Below are 22,758 nucleotides of genomic sequence, written 5' to 3' on the forward strand. Positions count from 1 at the left end.
GAGTGCCTCCGGATTTAAACATAACCTGGTTGCTTGGATGCTTCAGACTACCCCTGAAGGATCGAGGCAAACCTACCACTTACCTATATATATATATATATATATACATATATATATATATATATATATATATATATGTATGTATATATATGTATGTATACATATGTATGTATATATATATATATATATATATATATACATACATACATACATACATGTGTGAGCATGTATTGTACACGCCAGTAATCTAAAAATGTATTCCAACAGACAAGGTAACTCTCATGGAACTAGGCAACCGAAATATAATGCTTTCAAAAACTAAACCTTTTCCAGGTGTCTTTGGACAAACTTAATCTTCTTGAGACGAAGAGACTCTTAAGGAATGAAGAGACTCTTAAGGAACTGAGAGAGATTAACACGAATTTGAGACTTTTGATTAGCAACACTGATGAACTCACTCGCTCCACACAAGAGGAAAAGAAGAGAAAGAACAATCCCTGCAACAGCTCAATCAACATTTGTCCAAATTATGCACCACTCTTCATTCTTTACCACATAATAATTGCTTAACTGAAAATCCACCTAAAGATGATACACAAGATAGAAGCCCATCCCCCTCCACTAGCAACTAAAAACCGCATTATACACATATAGAATGAAAAACTTAAAGCCAGAAAGGTTACTTTCTGGAACATGATCAAAAACAAGCACCAGGCAGAAATTTATGAACACTGGTTAAATTCTGCCTCATAAACTCCAAATTAAACGTATTCCAAACGAACAGGACCAACAAAGACAATTATGGGAGAAACTAACACTTGGAAAACATGAAGACAGAAATAGAACTGCTTAAGCTTAGAGCGCTGAGCAATGAAGAAAAATTGAAGAACATAGATGAGGAAATCTACAACGAATTAAAGAAACATTGAGATGGTCAACGCTTGGAAAGTGTCTTTAAACTGTGGCAAACAACTTGTGAAGCTGAAGAAACAAACTCGCTACAAGGCTGGCAAAGACAAAGCAATTTGTTTATTAACTACGAAACACAGTTCATCGTAGAATAGGCATCGGATAAGCCCTTGCTGAAGGAAAATAAACCAAAAACATACACAGAAATGAACCCAAGCTTATCGAAAACAAACCAGGGACGGACAAGGGGATACAATTGCACCTCTCTTACATCCCCAAATAACTTAGAAACAACAATCAGGAATTCAGCCGACAACAGAGAATCTGGACGGAATCTTCTTGGCATCCTACAAAGAAATCAAAGGTTCCATGGAAACGTCGAGACGAAGCAAAACTTTGGCGAACCAATCCACCCCCCATCATCTCACAATAAATGGAAGAATTTACCTTCGAGACTTGGTTACTTCGATCAGAGAGGGTGGGTCGATTCTGGATTGTCGAATGCTTTTCATAGACTTCGTTTAAATATATCTTGCTAGACATCAATCCGTCCCTTGTCACACTCAATCAGTAAAGCTAGCTGCGTGTCTTTAGCCGCAGGTATACGTACGAAATGTATGGGGTTTTTTTTCTCATGTTCCTTTCTTTCTTTTACTTGTTTCATTCATTAGACTGCGGCCATGCTGGAGCAGCGCCTTAAAGTTTTTTTTATATAATATATACTAGCCTCCCTCTTTCACACGATGCTACACACAGCATATATGTTTGTATATATATATATTTCTACACCAGCTGCCTTAACTCGTACAAGTCAGTGGATCAGTGGGTATAAGCAGGTGTGTGAAATGGGCTAAAAAGCTTGCTTCATCTGTCACATGGGTCCTCTCGCAACATTTATACTGTCCACTTAGGATACACCGACCTAACCTCTGGCCAGAACCTAACGCCAATTTCCCTGAACTCTTGCGGGGTCACCATGTCTGTCCCAAGCGAAAGCCCGAAAGCAAAAGTCATACGCACTAGTTGTCCTTCTGCTCACATGTCTGTCTTACTTGCAAGGCCCCTTGACCGTTCATACGTCATCACTTACCTTATACTTCCAGCCTATCCCACCATCTTTGTCATATATTATGTGTAGTAAGAGGCTTGCTTCCCAACCACATGGTTCTGGGTTCAGTCTCACTGCGTGCCACCTTGAGCAAGTGTCTTCTGCTATAGTCTCAAGCCGACCAAAGCCTTGTGAGTGGTTTTGGTGGATGGAAACTGAAAGAAGCTCATCGAATATATATGTGTGTGTGTCTCCTCATGTCTGTGTGTCTGTCTCCCATCACTGCTTGATAACTGGTGTTGGTGTTTATGCTCCTATAACCTAGCAGTTCAGCAAAGCAGACCAAAATAAGTGCTGGATTCGATTCATTCGACTAAAACAGAATTTTTCAAGGCCATCACTTAGGGGCCGGTGTCGGTTTTTTGACATCCCTATAATGTAGTGGTTTTGTAAAAGGAGATTTATAAAAAAAAGAAAGAAACACCTCCTGTGTTCATAATGTCTACATACATACACACTCACACAAACATGTATATGGGCATACACACACAAACATATATGTGCATGTACGTACTCATATGTATACACATATCCACACTCCAAACACTATTATGACAACTTACTGATTGTCCTCCAAGTAAATGCATAAACTACGGTTTAAGCAACATATTACCTGCCTCTGGACGCCCTCTTCCCATGACGGTACCCATACAGGTGATCCCCAGGAGTGCCTCCGGATTTAAACATCCCCTGGTTGCTTGGATGCTTCAGACTACCCCTGAAGGATCGAGGCAAACCTACCACTTACCTATATATATATATACATATATATATATATATATATATATATATATATATATATATATATATACACATACATACATGTGTGAGCATGTATTGTACACGCCAGTAATCTAAAAATGTATTCCAACAGACAAGGTAACTCTCATGGAAGTAGGCAACCGAAATATAATGCTTTCAAAAACTAAACCTTTTCCAGGTGTCTTTGGACAAACTTAATCTTCTTGAGACGAAGAGACTCTTAAGGAATGAAGAGACTCTTAAGGAACTGAGAGAGATGAACACGAATTTGAGACTTTTGATTAGCAACACTGATGAACTCACTCGCTCCACACAAGAGGAAAAGAAGAGAAAGAACAATCCCTGCAACAGCTCAATCAACATTTGTCCAAATTATGCACCACTCTTCATTCTTTACCACATAATAATTGCTTAACTGAAAATCCACATAAAGATGATACACAAGATAGAAGCCCATCCCCCTCCACTAGCAACTAAAAACCGCATTATACACATATACAATGAAAAACTTAAAGCCAGAAAGGTTACTTTCTGGAACATGATCAAAAACAAGCACAAGGCAGAAATTTATGAACACTGGTTAAATTCTGCCTCATAAACTCCAAATTAAACGTATTCCAAACGAACAGGACCAACAAAGACAATTATGGGAGAAACTAACACTTGGAAAACATGAAGACAGAAATAGAACTGCTTAAGCTTAGAGCGCTGAGCAATGAAGAAAAATTGAAGAACATAGATGAGGAAATCTACAACGAATTAAAGAAACATTGAGATGGTCAACGCTTGGAAAGTGTCTTTAAACTGTGGCAAACAACTTGTGAAGCTGAAGAAACAAACTCGCTACAAGGCTGGCAAAGACAAAGCAATTTGTTTATTAACTACGAAACACAGTTCATCGTAGAATAGGCATCGGATAAGCCCTTGCTGAAGGAAAATAAACCAAAAACATACACAGAAATGAACCCAAGCTTATCGAAAACAAACCAGGGACGGACAAGGGGATACAATTGCACCTCTCTTACATCCCCAAATAACTTAGAAACAACAATCAGGAATTCAGCCGACAACAGAGAATCTGGACGGAATCTTCTTGGCATCCTACAAAGAAATCAAAGGTTCCATGGAAACGTCGAGACGAAGCAAAACTTTGGCGAACCAATCCACCCCCCATCATCTCACAATAAATGGAAGAATTTACCTTCGAGACTTGGTTACTTCGATCAGAGAGGGTGGGTCGATTCTGGATTGTCGAATGCTTTTCATAGACTTCGTTTAAATATATCTTGCTAGACATCAATCCGTCCCTTGTCACACTCAATCAGTAAAGCTAGCTGCGTGTCTTTAGCCGCAGGTATACGTACGAAATGTATGGGGGTTTTTTTCTCATGTTCCTTTCTTTCTTTTACTTGTTTCATTCATTAGACTGCGGCCATGCTGGAGCAGCGCCTTAAAGTTTTTTTTTATATAATATATACTAGCCTCCCTCTTTCACACGATGCTACACACAGCATATATGTTTGTATATATATATATATATACACCAGCTGCCTTAACTCGTACAAGTCAGTGGATCAGTGGGTATAAGCAGGTGTGTGAAATGGGCTAAAAAGCTTGGTTCATCTGTCACATGGGTCCTCTCGCAACATTTATACTGTCCACTTAGGATACACCGACCTAACCTCTGGCCAGAACCTAACGCCAATTTCCCTGAACTCTTGCGGGGTCACCATGTCTGTCCCAAGCAAAAGCCCGAAAGCAAAAGTCATACGCACTAGTTGTCCTTCTGCTCACATGTCTGTCTTACTTGCAAGGCCCCTTGACCGTTCATACGTCATCACTTACCTTATACTTCCAGCCTATCCCACCATCTTTGTCATATATTATGTGTAGTAAGAGGCTTGCTTCCCAACCACATGGTTCTGGGTTCAGTCTCACTGTGTGCCACCTTGTGCAAGTGTCTTCTGCTATAGTCTCAAGCCGACCAAAGCCTTGTGAGTGGTTTTGGTGGATGGAAACTGAAAGAAGCCCATCGAATATATATATGTGTGTGTGTGTCTCCTCATGTCTGTGTGTCTGTCTCCCATCACTGCTTGATAACTGGTGTTGGTGTTTATGCTCCTATAACCTAGCAGTTCAGCAAAGCAGACCAAAATAAGTGCTGGATTCGATTCATTCGACTAAAACAGAATTTTTCAAGGCCATCACTTAGGGGCCGGTGTCGGTTTTTTGACATCCCTATAATGTAGTGGTTTTGTAAAAGGAGATTTATAAAAAAAAGAAAGAAACACCTCCTGTGTTCATAATGTTTACATACATACACACTCACACAAACATGTATATGGGCATACACACACAAATATATGTGCATGTACGTACTCATATGTATACACATATCCACACTCCAAACACTATTATGACAACTTACTGATTGTCCTCCAAGTAAATGCATAAACTACAGTTTAAGCAACATATTACCTGCCTCTGGACGCCCTCTTCCCATGACGGTACCCATACAGGTGATCCCCAGGAGTGCCTCCGGATTTAAACATCCCCTGGTTGCTTGGATGCTTCAGACTACCCCTGAAGGATCGAGGCAAACCTACCACTTACCTATATATATATATATATATATATACATATATATATATATATATATATATATATATATATATATGTATGTATATATATGTATGTATACATATGTATGTATATATATATATATATATATATATATATACATACATACATACATACATGTGTGAGCATGTATTGTACACGCCAGTAATCTAAAAATGTATTCCAACAGACAAGTTAACTCTCATGGAACTAGGCAACCGAAATATAATGCTTTCAAAAACTAAACCTTTTCCAGGTGTCTTTGGACAAACTTAATCTTCTTGAGACGAAGAGACTCTTAAGGAACTGAGAGAGATGAACACGAATTTGAGACTTTTGATTAGCAACACTGATGAACTCACTCGCTCCACACAAGAGGAAAAGAAGAGAAAGAACAATCCCTGCAACAGCTCAATCAACATTTGTCCAAATTATGCACCACTCTTCATTCTTTACCACATAATAATTGCTTAACTGAAAATCCACCTAAAGATGATACACAAGATAGAAGCCCATCCCCCTCCACTAGCAACTAAAAACCGCATTATACACATATACAATGAAAAACTTAAAGCCAGAAAAGTTACTTTCTGGAACATGATCAAAAACAAGCACAAGGCAGAAAGTTATGAACACTGGTTAAATTCTGCCTCATAAACTCCAAATTAAACGTATTCCAAACGAACAGGACCAACAAAGACAATTATGGGAGAAACTAACACTTGGAAAACATGAAGACAGAAATAGAAGTGCTTAAGCTTAGAGCGCTGAGCAATGAAGAAAAATTGAAGAACATAGATGAGGAAATCTACAACGAATTAAAGAAACATTGAGATGGTCAACGCTTGGAAAGTGTCTTTAAACTGTGGCAAACAACTTGTGAAGCTGAAGAAACAAACTCGCTACAAGGCTGGCAAAGACAAAGCAATTTGTTTATTAACTACGAAACACAGTTCATCGTAGAATAGGCATCGGATAAGCCCTTGCTGAAGGAAAATAAACCAAAAACATACACAGAAATGAACCCAAGCTTATCGAAAACAAACCAGGGACGGACAAGGGGATACAATTGCACCTCTCTTACATCCCCAAATAACTTAGAAACAACAATCAGGAATTCAGCCGACAACAGAGAATCTGGACGGAATCTTCTTGGCATCCTACAAAGAAATCAAAGGTTCCATGGAAACGTCGAGACGAAGCAAAACTTTGGCGAACCAATCCACCCCCCATCATCTCACAATAAATGGAAGAATTTACCTCCGAGACTTGGTTACTTCGATCAGAGAGGGTGGGTCGATTCTGGATTGTCGAATGCTTTTCATAGACTTCGTTTAAATATATCTTGCTAGACATCAATCCGTCCCTTGTCACACTCAATCAGTAAAGCTAGCTGCGTGTCTTTAGCCGCAGGTATACGTACGAAATGTATGGGGTTTTTTTTCTCATGTTCCTTTCTTTCTTTTACTTGTTTCATTCATTAGACTGCGGCCATGCTGGAGCAGCGCCTTAAAGTTTTTTTTATATAATATATACTAGCCTCCCTCTTTCACACGATGCTACACACAGCATATATGTTTGTATATATATATATATACACCAGCTGCCTTAACTCGTACAAGTCAGTGGATCAGTGGGTATAAGCAGGTGTGTGAAATGGGCTAAAAAGCTTGGTTCATCTGTCACATGGGTCCTCTCGCAACATTTATACTGTCCACTTAGGATACACCGACCTAACCTCTGGCCAGAACCTAACGCCAATTTCCCTGAACTCTTGCGGGGTCACCATGTCTGTCCCAAGCGAAAGCCCGAAAGCAAAAGTCATACGCACTAGTTGTCCTTCTGCTCACATGTCTGTCTTACTTGCAAGGCCCCTTGACCGTTCATACGTCATCACTTACCTTATACTTCCAGCCTATCCCACCATCTTTGTCATATATTATGTGTAGTAAGAGGCTTGCTTCCCAACCACATGGTTCTGGGTTCAGTCTCACTGCGTGCCACCTTGAGCAAGTGTCTTCTGCTATAGTCTCAAGCCGACCAAAGCCTTGTGAGTGGTTTTGGTGGATGGAAACTGAAAGAAGCTCATCGAATATATATGTGTGTGTGTCTCCTCATGTCTGTGTGTCTGTCTCCCATCACTGCTTGATAACTGGTGTTGGTGTTTATGCTCCTATAACCTAGCAGTTCAGCAAAGCAGACCAAAATAAGTGCTGGATTCGATTCATTCGACTAAAACAGAATTTTTCAAGGCCATCACTTAGGGGCCGGTGTCGGTTTTTTGACATCCCTATAATGTAGTGGTTTTGTAAAAGGAGATTTATAAAAAAAAGAAAGAAACACCTCCTGTGTTCATAATGTCTACATACATACACACTCACACAAACATGTATATGGGCATACACACACAAACATATATGTGCATGTACGTACTCATATGTATACACATATCCACACTCCAAACACTATTATGACAACTTACTGATTGTCCTATCTATATACATATATAAATAATGCTATATTTACCTAATATTGAGGTTTCATTCTTTTGTTGTCACTTTATTATTATCCTTATATATATATATATATATATATATATATATATATATATATATATATAATAATATTATTAGGGACAAAATCCAAAATTACAGGTAAAAAACTCAATTAAAATCAATTTATAAAAAATTAAATTGAGCCTTATAGATAAAGTATATATAAAATATATATAGTTTTAGGGAAAATAACCAATTTTCAAGAACTCATCGATGAAAATCCACTATCACATATAGAAAAATTAATAATTAAAAGCACAATAAATGAGTATAATATAAAGTAAAGTAAATATCATAAGATAAATATAATAAAAAGATTACACGTGTTTCATAACCAATTTTCAAATAGAAAAGAAATTTAAATCGATTAAAATCAATTGAAATTATCTAAAATAAGTTCTATTCAAAAATATAGCTACTCGTCAGATCGTAAGTAGAACAATAATTAGATATATATCTCAACCAACAATAAGTACCAAATGAATTAATATGATATACTTATTATATAAAGATAGAAAAATTATTTAAAAAATATCATAATATCAAAATAATAACCATTCAATAATCATCCCTTCATCCATAATAATAACATGTATATTATATACAAAAAACATCTTACCTAAATTATCATTGTTTTAAATTATCATTGTTTTAAATACAAGTTGAACGAAGTTTAAGTTTAAAATAATAATGAAGATAAAATTAGTACATATTTAACCGGTGTAATAGTTAAAGCTATACTATTTAAAGCTAAAGACGTTTATTTAATTATGATTAAAGATCAATTGAATAATAGAAAAATACAAGATTATTTATTTCTACAAACGTAATAATAAAAAATATGAATGAAAAAATTATGAATGGAAAAAATTATGAATGAAAAAATTAGGAAAGAAAAAATTATTAAGAATAAAAGGTTAAACTTTATATATATATACAAAGTTTTGATTTTAAAAAAAAAACTTTAACGATATTATAAACTATAAAGATTAATAATTAATCAAATAATCAAATATATATATATATATATATATATATATATAGGATCTTTTTTAAAACGGGGGCCACATTTTTCATTAATGTTTTACGTATTGTTTTTGGTACCGAAAGACTTTCAAACTTCGTATACTTATCTATTTTATGTTATAGAACAGAAAAATATTTTTGTATTCGAATTTATTTCATGTAAAAAATTGTCTTATTTCGATAATTTCAGCCAATCACTGACGTCCATTCAGCCGATATACATTAAGTGCTGACTACATAAACAAACGATTCTTCGTTTTATTTGCTTTTTTCGTTTTAAATTTGCTTTAACCCTAACCCTAACCCGGATCTTTTTTAAAACGGGGGCCACATTTTTCATTAACGAGACACTTTGAAACTTGGAACACTGGTAGAATGTGTCATATAAAACATCTTTTTCTCTTAGTCTTCTTTAAAAAAAAAAGAAATCCATAAATTATTCCATGTTAAAGTTGTCGTATTTCTGTAATTTCAACCAATCACTGACGTCCATTCAGCCGATATACATTAAGCGCCGACTACATAAACAAACGATTCTGAAACAATTAACCCTAACTCTAACCCTAACCCTAACCCTAACCCACCAATTTGCATGTACACAGATGATTATGCGATATAAGTATATGTGTGTGCCCCCCTCTCTCTCTCTCTGTATATATATATATATATATGAACGTTATATATACATTCACGTTAAATATACAGATACTTAAATCGTCAAATATATTTACATATTTCTACAAAATGATATATCTAAAGTTTGATGATAAAAGTACGTTAAAAAAAAAATTGTGCTCCTAACGAGTTTCGACCTCAGAATCTCTGTCTAACTTCAATGTTGATCTTCAAGGTCGTCCCCACTCAAATCTATTTAGTCGAAAGTATACGTATATGTATATACACACACGTGCATGAAATATATCTCTATATACGTAAATGGTCAACTGTCATGTTTACATATATATATGTAGATATAATATATTTAAAGATTCACAGTAGAAAGACACAAAAAAATTGTGCCCCGAGTGAGTTTCGAAGTCACAACCTCCGCAAAACTTCCGTCTTGTGGTTTGAAACACAAGGAAGGTACTGTCGTTAACGTATCAAGTGTACATAGCTAAGTGCATAGCTAATTTTACAGAGTGCTTTGCGACCCGTAACATCCACTTAGCCATGTACTCTCGATACGTCGACCACATTAACCTCGTCGTGAAATGTAATAATAATACAGATACACATACAGATACGAACACTCCCCTAAATGAGCAACAGGTGATGACAGCTATACAACACATGGCTGACCCTATCCATATCAGCAGTAGAACGGCTACCGTAGACTACCGCTCTAAACACCCCAGTAACAGTTACCCGTCCTAGATACTGAGCTCTGGAGAGAAAATACAAGAATTGACGGAACTGTTCAACCCTGTCTACTCCACTCACACTACTCTAAACCTGTGGCTGATCCACGGGTAACCCGTAGTGACTCTGCGATGTCAAGTACTGCCAAGGTCAACATCCTTGTAGCAGCCTTAGTTGGTGTAATGAGGAAAGTATCGCCACTATGCCAACCACAACAACGACAACAACACATCCAGCACCATATATTCCGAATGCAACGTTCCGGATACACACAGCATTATAGAATCAGGGTGTACAATGGAGCGAAAACAAAATTCGAACGCATCCTAAGAGATGCTGAAAACGGTATATGGCCCCTGTACCGCAACAAGTTCTGGAATAGGTTAGAGGGGGAGGCCAACAAAAGAAATAAGAACGATACTTCGTATGATAACAAGAAGTTTCACAGTGTAATGTTTGTTGATGCTACACCTAAGAACGTATTAAGTAAGGCATTCAAGAAAATCCTGCACAAAACTGGCCTTAAGATCAAAGTTGTAGAAAAGACAGGTAGGACTATCAAATCTGTATTATGTAGATCATATCCGTTTGATAGAATCATCTGTCAAAATAATTGTGCAGTATGTCCTACAAACCCACACGTGAACTGCAAAACCAAGAACACTGTATACCAGATCAAGTGCCAATAAGGAGCTTGCGCGACTAACCCAGGGTCATACATTGATGAGACTTCTAGGAGTATCAATGATAGGTTCAAAGAACACCTGGACAACTGCATTGACAAGAAACCAAACTCCATCTTCTACCAGCATGCTGTAGACTGCCACAAGGGCTCGTTAGGGAGACTTAATTTAAATATCTTATCCACACATCCCACTGATGCAATGCTGAGACAAGTCACTGAAGCTGTCTGTATACAGGAATACAAACCCTCTCTCAACCGTAAATGCGAGTGGGGTAACATCCAGATTCCACTCGGGAGTACACCTCTATAATCACCCTCCTCTCTCTTTTACATGTGGAATTCCATTCCCTACATACATGTTGAGATGCATAATACAGACACATATGTAGTTATATATAACCGTATGAGCGTATATAGTTTGATATGTATGTACGTATGTGCAGATGCATAAGTGTGTGCATGTATGTGTTGCGCGTTGTGTATATGACTATGTGCGTATGAACATGTGTAGATATGAGTATGTGTAGATACATCTATGTGTGGCATGTTTATGTGTGTTAAAAAAAAGGTTATAATAAAATAACAATATTAAAAAAGTGCATGTTTGAATTTAACCGTTATCCTTGTATTAGTGTCATATATATTTGTATATATGTATGTGTGTGTGTATATATGTGTATATATGTATAGGTGTAGTGATGGATAAGCGTATATGTGTGTATACTTTAAGATTATACGTATATGTGTGTGAGTGTGTGTGAGTGACAATATGATTGTGTGTACTTGTATATATGTATAAGCAAGGTTATATATGTGCATATAAGCAAGGTTATATATGTGCATATAAGCAAGGTTATATATGTGCATATAAGCAAGGTTATATATGTGCATATATGCATACATTCGTTGTATCCATTCAAGAAAAGAACCAATTTTCAAGAACTCATCGATGAAAATCCACTATCACATATAGAAAAATTAATAATATATATATACATATCTTTTCTCTTTTACTTGTTTCAATCATTTCACTGCGGCCATGCTGGAGCACCACCTTTAGCTGAGCACAATGACCCCAGGACTTATTCTATCGGTCTCTTTTGCCAAACCACTAAGTTACGGGGACGTAAACACACCGGCATCGGTTGTCCAGCAATGCTAGGGGCACAAACACAAACATAAACACACATATATATATATATATATATATAGATAGATAGATACGACGGGCTTCTTTCAGTTTCCGTCTACCAAATCGACTCACAAGGCTTTGGTCGGCCCGAGTCTATAGTTGAAGTCACTTGCCCAAGGTACTATGCAGTGGGACTAAACCCACAACCATATGGTTGGTAAGCAAGCTACTTACCACACAGCCACCCCTTCGCCCATTCACATAGCCACCCCGGCACCATATATATGTTTCTTTATGTTTCTTTATATTTTTAAGTTTATTTTCATTATTATTCGAATTCTTCATTCTTTTGGGTTTTATATACTTCTAATTACCATTTACATACATTTACATATATACACACATCCTTTTATCTTCTAGACAAGTGGTATAGACAAATAGAATAAAACATCTCTCTACTTAAATTGTAATTATCCCATGGATGACCAGTAACTCCAGGGATATCATATTTCAAGTTTAATGGAGCCTGACACTATCTGTCAGACACACCTCATGTATGTCTGTCTATTCATACATACATACATACATATCTACATACATACCCACACACTCATTTATTCATACATACATGCATTCATACATACATATATATGTGTATATATATATATATATATATATATATATATATATATATATATATATATATATACATACATACATACATATGTACATACATACATATATATATATATACATACATATGTATATATATATATATGTATAGATGTATGTACGAGTGGATTTGGTAGACGGAAACTGAAAGAAGCCCGTCGTATATATCTATGTATGTGTGTATGAGTGTCTGTGTTTGTCCCCCAAACATCACATAACAACCGATGCTGGTGTGTTTATGTCCCCCGTAACTTAGCGGTTCGGCAAAAAGAGACCGATAGAATAAGTACTAGGCTTCCAAAGAATAAATCCTGGGGTCGATTTGCTCGAGTAAAAGTGGTGTTACAGCATGGCCACAGTCAAAAGACTGAAACAAGTAAAAGAGTAAAAGAGTATACATGTATATATATATATATATATATATATATATATATATATATATATATATACAGAATCCTTTCTCTCTTGTTTTTATTTTACATTTCCAATTTATATATATATATATATATATCATCATCGTCGTCGTTTAACGTCCGCTTTCCATGCTAGCATGGGTTGGACAATTTGACTGAGGACTGGTGAAACCAGATGGCTACACCAGGTTCCAATCTGATTTGGCAGAGTTTCTACAGCTGGATGCCCTTCCTAACGCCAACCACTCAGAGAGTGTAGTGGGTGTTTTTTACTTGCCACCGGCACGAAGGCCAGTCATGCTGTACTGGCAACGGCCACGCTCAAAATGGTGTATTTTATGTGCCACCCGCACAAGAGCACCACCTCATCCCAGGTCTTCCTGGGCCTACCTCTTCCCTCCTATTCTAGTAGGGGATGAGGCATGATCGCACAAAACACTCACCTTAGCCCTCATCCCTGTCTTTCACTGCTAAACCCAACATTAAACCATGATCAACACTCGCAACAAACCTTCATCTTCAGTACTGATCCTGTTTAATCTCTACCCTCCCCATCGCCACAAAGCCTAACCCCTAGTTCAAACTTTGATCTCTTACCTAACTATTCTCTCTAAAAACCGTTCACAAATCCCCAAGCTAACCCTAATATAGTCTAAAGTCTGAACCCCAATCCTAACAACAAACCCTCAACAAAATAAGAAAAACAGCAAATACTCAACAAAATAAGAAAAACTACTTACCTTTGGCAATTTGCCAACTATAACAGAAAACATGATATGCAAACAACGAGCAAAATATCAACCAACAACATTTGAACGTCAGATTTTTTTTTTAAGTCAGATTATTATTTTTTTTTTTAAAGTCAAATTTTTTATTTTTAAAGTCAGATTGTTTTTTTTTTTTAAATTCAGATTATTATTTTTTTTTTTTTAACCCTTTCGTTACTAACCCGGCCGTAGCTGGCCCAAAAAATTTTTGGTTCATAAGACTAACCCGGCCGTAGCCGGCCGAGCATACCCATTGCTATTTAAATGTATATTTGAACCCAAATCTCGTTAATACAGTCGTTAAAACACCTGATTTCACTTTGCAAACAGTTGAGTTATTGTCTCCCACATTGTTTGGCCTGATATTTGAACTCAGTGAATTTTGGAAGATTTCTTTCCACATTTTTTGCGGCGTTGATTTTTTTCAACTTTGAAGATGGAGAGGAGTTTCATGCTATCAAGCAGTGATTCCGAATTTGAAGGTTTTTCAACAGAAGATATGGAGATATCGAAGAAAAGAATGAATGAGCTACAAAAGCACGTGGTGAACGATAAGGAATCGGATATTTCTGGATCCGAAACCGAAATCAGCGATTCTGAAAGCGGCGACGGTGACAGCGAGGATGATTTTACACCAGAATGGAGTAAAAATTAAAACAAACGTTTTTATTAACAATTTTTGTGAGGAAACAGGGTCTAGCCATAGTCTTTCTCAGGAAGCGAAACCTTTAGACTTCCTTTTCATGCTTGTTTCAACTGATTACTGCGGAAACAAACCGTTACGAAGAATGTAAACGAACCGGGAAAAAAAAGATCGCTTGCAGTTTCCTGCAACTGTAGATGAAATACGGGCATTTTTTGCCATAAATATTATCATGGATATTAGACAGTTACCCAGAATAACAAATTACTGGAGCGATCAGGAACCTTTTGGCGATGAATATATTTCCAGTATTATGAACGAGTACGATTCGTGAAGCTGAACCAATATATACATGTGAGAGACACTAGCAGTACCCCCCCCCCCCAGTACGTGCAGAACTGTGAGACAAAACTTACGCAATAGAATTGATTAAGAACCCTTTCTTTAATTATATTCCAAATATCACATTAATATGTTGATAAATAAAAAAGTTACAGGTGTTTAATGAGACTAGTCTAAATTCATGATTATTTTAGAATTTAATTGAAACTCATGAGGGGTGTATTTTGGACAGAAATATAGTAACGAAAGGGTTAAAGTCAAATTATTATTTTTTTTTTAAGTCAGATTGTTTTTTTTTTTTTGTTTCTTATGTCGAATCATGAAATAGAAAAACTACTTACCTTTGGCAATTTGCCAACTATAACAGAAAACATGATATACAAACAACGAGCAAAATATCAACCAACAACATTTGAACGTCAGATTTTTTTGATTTTTTTAATGTGTTGAATCATGAAATACACTTGTTTACTAAATACAGTTGTCCTTGTATTCACACAGTATTCTTTATCGAAACTTATCAACCACATAAGGTTCTTACCACATTGTCTTAGAATGAAATTACTATATACAGGGGGACTCAAAAGTAGGTTCGCAGTTCTTCAACAATCTCTTTTGCATTCATATATTAACAGTTTAGATCTTAATTATAAAACAATATGAAACCATTATTCTATGCCAATTTAGTTAATTGTAAGGTAGAAGGCATGTAAATAGCACCTTTTGAGCGGGATCGTTACCAGCGTCGCCTTCCTGGCATCTGTGCCTGCGACACACGTGAAAGTGCATTGCATCCACAAGTCATCAAGCTAATCATTATCATGCGAAATGAAGTTGATGTTTTTATTTATAATAGAAACAAATTAATTATTGCAATGAAAATAAGAAATACAGTTAATGTGTATGTGTAACCATCATCATCATTTAGCATTCGTTTTTCAGGCTGTCATGGGTTGGACTATTTCACATGATCTGAGACGAATTACTACACTTAGCTCTAATGTGTGTTTTGACATGGTTTCTCTATGTCTGAGAAACAGTTTCGGTAACACTGACACAAGTAAAATTACCAAGTAAATTTCAAGGCAGAGTAGATTGCTAGTAGTGAGAGAGGTGGCTTCATCCTCAGCTGTAGTATGATAGAGGGACAGGTAGAGGTGTGTTGCTGCAGAGAAAGCACATGGCTACCCCGCATCTAATTATCACATTTTCGTTGCTAAAGTGAAACTAAGAAACAGAAAACTGTGTAAGCCAAGGAACAACTGTATTTTATGAAAACATTGCAAAAGGAATTAAACTGAAACAGATATCAACAGGACACATACAACCCGTGCTAGTATGGAGAAAATGATCCTTACTTATTTATTATTATTATTATTATAACAACAACAACAACAATGATAGTAACACCCTACACTCTGCCTTCTACAACCCTAACCCTAACCCTAACAACTAATCTTATGACATGACAAGGATCTCCCCCACAGACTTACCCTTCAACAAAAGGGCATGTATCCCACCCCAAATCGACAGTGAAACAGAAGCAAAGATCTCCTTAGCAAGAAATAGACTCCGACATATCTTAGACTAATACAACAAATCCACTAAAAAACATAGTGAGGAGGGGACCCACCAAATCAGCTCCTCTGTTGACAGAGGCCTACATAAACTGAGACAGCGAATTAGGAACAGGGAATTAGTGTGCCTCCCTACGTTCAAGTCAGGCAGACTGTCAATAGACAGCCGTCAGAACTATGTCCAAACTATGCAACAACACATCAGTAACATGAGAGAAGTTACACAAGAACATGCAAAAGTGGAAAAAAATCCTCAACGCACACATGGGAATGTGGTGCAACATACTCCAACGTACAAAAAGGACAGCACACAATTTCCAAGCTACCAACAACGACATTCCTACACTATACGGGTTACGCAAAGACCACAAACCCTACATAAACCCTGTCATGGGACCTCCAACCAGACCAGTTTGTGGAGCAAATATCTCCAGCAACTGTACACTGTCCTACTTCCTCTCACAAGTATTACGACCTCTCATAGAGATGTCTCCAGATGTCTGTATAAGCATGGAAGATCTCCTCAGTAGAATCAGTACTTGCAACTACTCCGACGACCTCACAGGTTGTGTAGTGGGTAGTATGGATGTGATTTCACTCTACCCATCTATAGACATAGATTTTGCTGTGGGGATATGCATTCAGGTGATCTGTGAGAGTGAAGTGGAGTTCCGCAAGGTCAACACGAGGGAACTGGGCCTCCTCCTCAGACTAAGCTACGACAGTAACTATTTGGATGACCATGACCTCAGTAGATTCTGCCCCACCAGGCCACAGAGGGGAAGACCACCCATCATCACTTCAGCAGTGAAAAAGAAGCACCACTCAACACTGGAGTGGCTGGACTGCACCCACCCAAAACCTGAGAACAACAATCAGGTGAAGGAAATGATGGCTCACGCAATAGGGGCCAGTATAAAAACCACCTTGAAGAACCACATAGTAAAGTTCAACAAAAAACTATACATGCAGGTTCAAGGTGCAGCCATCGGCATTGGTGTAGCTGGAGATGTGGCCGGCCTCTTCATGACCTGTTGGGACAGAAAACTCAAACATATGTTAGCAGAACGGTCCACAACTCTTCTACTTTACAGCAGATATGTAGATGACATTAATATCATAGTTAGGACCAACTTTTATTTATATGCGATGTAATTGTTCCTTTTTGGAATGGCATTGTTAGGGAGGTGTGAGTGGCCAGATCTGGCCAGTTTGAACCTAAAACAGAATATTTGGGCCTCAACGGGCCCTGCCTTATTTAACATTGTCCCAAAACTGATCAAAGAGGAAAAGGATCCTATCAGCTTTTTCAAGGAATACCAGATGAGCCACCCATACCTGGGTACAACTCACTCAACAAGAACTCCCCACTTGAGTGGACCACGATACCGCAAAACTTGGCTTTAAAAGGATTTAGATAATCCTATCAGATGGTGCTATTAAATTGGACATGGCCTGGACCAATCTTTGGTTGAAACATATCAAAGTTTTATCTAAGATATACATATGTACATATGCATCATCATCATCATCATCATTGTTTAATGTTCACTTTCCATGCTGGCATGGGTTGGATGGTTTGACTGAGGACTGGCAAGCCAGCAGGCTGTACCAGGTTTCATTCTGATCTGGTAAGGTTTCTACAGCTGGATGCCCTTCCAAATGCCAACCACTACAAGAGTGAAGTGGGTGCTTTTACGTGGGCCAGTCAGGCAGCACTAGCAACAACCATGCTCAAATGGTGCATTTTACATGCCACTGTATATACATATATACATGTATATATGTATGTATGTATGTGTTTGCATCGTAGAGGCCTGTGGCTTAGTGGTTGCAGTGTGTCCTGCCCTCAATTGCAAGGCTGTGAGTTCCCGGTGGTGGTGTTGTGTCCTGTCATTCAGCTGGCAGAAAGGAGTTGTACATGGGATTCAAAAAGGGCCACTCTTGTCCCATTCTCAGTCACACTGAACCTCCATGAGAACTATGTTAAGGATTATGCAATGTCTGTGGAGTGCTCAGCCACTTGTATGCTAATTTCACAAGCAAGTCGTTCCATTGATCAGATCATTGAGCACTCATCGTCATAACTGACGGGAATGCCTGTTAGTTACATATGCATACGTACACACACATATATATACACACATAAATACATTTATACATATAAATGGGAGAATTTACGAAAAAAACAACAACAGACGAGGACAGGTGGTGTAAACAACAAAAGGATGTATTAGTTTAACGCTCGGGAATAGAGAAAGTCTTTGACGTTTCGAGCACCGTTAATGGCACCTGTGCCCAGCGTCGCCTTCCTGGCACTTGTGCCAGATGGCACGTGTAAAGACATTCAAGTGAGATCGTTGCCAGTGCCCTCGAACTGGCTCTTTTGCAGGTGGCACGTAAAATACACCATTCTGAGCGTGGCCGTTGCCAGTACCGCCTGACTGTCCTTTGTGCTGGTGGCACATGAAAATCCCCCACTACACTCTCCGAGTGGTTGGCGTTAGGAAGGGCATCCAGCTGTAGAAACTCTGCCAAATCAGATTGGAGCCTGGTGTAGCCATCCGGTTTCACCAGTCCTCAGTCAAATTGTCCAACCCATGCTAGCATGGAAAGCGGACGTTAAACGACGATGATGATGATGATGATATATATATATATATATATATATATATATATATATATATATGTATCCTATGAGATTAAAAGCATTCATTAAAGTTAGTCTCATGTTCCACCTGATGTACATCTGTGTGCGTGTGTTAAATGATGTTTAATTTTATTCAAACCAACAACAAACAGCTAATTATTCACCCACACACAGTCTCATAGACTCTATTATACATTAATCTATATTTATCACTTGTCAACTACTTTTACGCGATAGTTTCAGGTTTTTATCCAAGTGGTCGGAAACACAGACTTTTTTAAACGGTCTTTGTCCCAGCTTTTAAAACAAACGACAAAATGCTTTTATATCACATGATTAGGAACATCGTTGATGCTCTGCTTGTTGCTTAGGAAACAGATAATTAAAACTTCATTCAATGTCTACAGTTCAAAGCAAACTGACATTTGCTCAGGGCAGTGGGCAACCAGCCTCCTCCAGTGGGTTCCATTCAGCTTCTATCGTCACACATCCATTCTACATAATGCTGAGGAATTTCAACCATGTTTCGTGGTCTGCTACCACAACAGCTCCTTTATAGGATCCAGTTAGCTCAAGACATCATCAGGAGGATCCACGTCCGGTTTCGGCCCCTACTCCCCTACCATTTTGACGTGGCGCCTCCCCCCCTTTCGGAGGTGTCTTCAGCTCCGGTGTTGGGTGCATGTCTTCTTTCTTCTATTCCCTGGCCTCTTCAATGCAGCATCAACGAGTGTCAGCGTCCGACTGATTGTCTTGTCAAATTCCCCTTTTTATACCTGCTGCTAGGCTCCAGCAGGCTGCCCCAGCAAGTTGTCACGTGACAGTGTCTAAATTTCCCGCTGCTAGGGTCCAGTAGGCAGCCCCAGCAAGTCTTCGGGTCTTCTTGAAATGGCCACCACCGGGTAGCATGGGATCTTTGGCCTCCCTTTTTTCACACTCGTTATTAGGTAGTACTCAAGCCATGGTTGTTTTCAAGTCCTGCTGATTGGTTAGGTACAGAATGGAGCCAGCCAGATGGAATCCCTTGCAATGGTCACAACCTCGCTCTTCTCAGAATCTCTTTGTTTCTGACCTGATCTGCCAGTGTGCTCTCAACATCTTTCTCAGATACATTTCATTGAATACAATTAGTTTTCTATTCCTCTTCGTTGTCTTCTTCCAAATCTCTTTCTTTCAACATGGACTCCAAATTGAAACTCACTCCAGCTTCTTCATTAACTTCCACCCATAATCTTTCAGTCTCGTAACACTCTCGTTATGTTTCTCTTCACTGGTTGTCATTAATATAGATTTTTTATTTCATTCCACGTTTCAAATTTTGTCTTTAGTGCAGGGTTTTTGGGGGGTTTTTTGTGCTAAGTTATGAGGGTAGGGTGGAACAAACCAACAGCTGTTGTTATCTAGTAGGAGAGACAGACACAAAGGCACACAAAGGCGCACACATACATACATACATACATACATACATACATATATTCAGTCAATATGAGAATAAAAAACTCTTATAGGGATGGTTCTATCTAAGTTACATAATAATAATAATATATATATATATATACACACATATATATGTATGTACATGTGTGTGTATATATACATGTATATATACATGTATATATATATATATATATATATATATATATATACATGTATATATATATATATATATATATATATATATATATATATATATATATATATATATATATATATATATATATATATATATATATATGTGGTGGTGGAACAAGGATGTAGACGGGGCTATTAGACAAAAGAAACAGGCTTGGAAGGACTGGAAGAACGGTGGTAGCAGGGAATTGTACCAATCTGCCAGAAGGGAAGCTAGGCGACAGGTTTATTTAGCCAGAGGGGAAGCAGATAAGAAAAGATTTGCCAATGTTCTGCGCCGTGAGGACCAAAGACTCGAGGTATTTCGTGTTGCAAGACAGTGTAGGAGAGAGAATAGTGATGTTGTAGGAGAGAAATGTGTTCGCATGGATGACGGTACGCTTGCACTAAATGAGGATGCAAAGAAAGAGGTCTGGAGATGCCACTACGATAGATTGCTTAATAAAGAGAATGAATGGGAGAAATAGAGCCTGCCGTATGTCGACCCAACAGAGGGACCAGCTATCCGAGTTGACAGTACCAGGGTAGATAAAGCAATCAAGAGTATGAAGACAGGGAAAGCCCCCGGCCCATCAGGTATCACTGCAGAGATGCTCAAAATATCTGGCAGTGTTGGCTACAGCCTAGTCACCCGTATTACGAACCAGGTGATACACGAAGGAGTCATACCCAATGACTGGTGTAGCAGCACCATAGTCAACTGCTACAAAGGTAAAGGTGATGCTTTAGACACTAATAATTACAGAGGCATCAAGCTGTTAGATCAGGTTATGAAAGTTACGGAGAGGGTCATAGCCCAACTAATTAGGGAGCGAATCAATTTAGATGAGATGCAGTTTGGGTTCGTGCCAGGTAAAAGCACCACTGATGCCATATTTCTAGTGAGACAGCTGCAGGAGAAATATCTAGCCAAGGATAAACCTCTGTACCTGGCCTTTGTTGACATGGAGAAAGCCTTTGACAGGGTCCCCCGATCCCTTATCTGGTGGTCAATGAGGAAACTTGGGATAGAAGAATGGTTAGTGAGAGCTGTGCGAGCCATGTACAGAGATGCTGTCAGTAAGGTGAAGGTTGGAAATGAGTACAGTAATGAATTCCGGGTAGAGGTAGGGGTCCACCAAGGTTCCGTCCTCAGCCCCCTCCTATTTATCATAGTCCTCCAGGTGATCACAGAGGAATTCAAGACAGGTTGCCCCTGGGAGCTCCTCTATGCTGATGACCTTGCACTTATTGCGCAGTCACTATCAGAACTAGAGGAGAAGTTTAAGGTGTGGAAGCAAGGACTAGAATCGAAGGGCCTTAGAGTCAACCTAGCAAAAACCAAAATCCTAATAAGTAGGAAGGTAGATAAAACACAAACCCCTTCAGGTAGATGGCCCTGCTCAGTATGCAGTAAAGGAGTAGGCAGTAACTCTATAAGATGTACCCGGTGCAAGTTATGGACACATAAGAGGTGCAGCAATATCAAAGGCAGATTAACTACAAAGTTAGTCTTTGTATGTGGCAGATGTTCAGGTGCAATAAACACTGTGAACAAACAGGAAACAACTTCTATCTCATTCCAGGGAGAAAAACTAGAGGTAGTTGATAGCTTCCGCTATCTGGGTGACCAAGTTAGTAGTGAGGGTGGGTGCGCTGAAAGTGTAACTGCTAGAATAAGAATAGCCTGGGCAAAGTTTAGAGAGCTCTTACCTCTGCTGGCGACAAAGGGACTCTCACTCAGGGTAAAAGGCAGACTGTATAACGCATGTGTACGAACAGCCATGCTACATGGCAGTGAAACATGGGCTGTGACTGCTGAGGACATGCGTAAGCTCGCAAGGAATGAAGCCAGTATGCTCCGCTGGATGTGTAATGTAAATGTGCATACCCATCAGAGTGTAAGTATCTTGAGAGAAAAGCTG

The 22,758-nt window shown here is 38.3% G+C and overlaps 1 protein-coding gene across 7 annotated transcripts in view; it reads right to left on the reverse strand.

The window, feature by feature from the left end:
• LOC149129297 (uncharacterized) overlaps positions 1-22,758 on the reverse strand; it is a 168,067-nt gene that overhangs the window by 102,006 nt on the left and 43,303 nt on the right. The window contains exon 4 of one of the 7 annotated variants that reach the window (XM_089346611.1): positions 11,959-12,184. The exons of the other annotated variants lie outside the window; for them this stretch is intronic. Coding sequence (XP_089202737.1) covers positions 12,143-12,184 — 42 coding nt within the window. The 3' untranslated portion in view covers positions 11,959-12,142. Of the gene's footprint in view, positions 1-11,958; positions 12,185-22,758 lie in introns of those variants that run through there. 7 annotated transcript variants of the gene reach the window in all.

Source organism: Octopus bimaculoides, unplaced genomic scaffold (genome assembly GCF_046866305.1).
Source record: "Octopus bimaculoides isolate indiv1 unplaced genomic scaffold, ASM4686630v1 contig71, whole genome shotgun sequence".
NCBI lineage: Eukaryota > Metazoa > Mollusca > Cephalopoda > Octopoda > Octopodidae > Octopus > Octopus bimaculoides.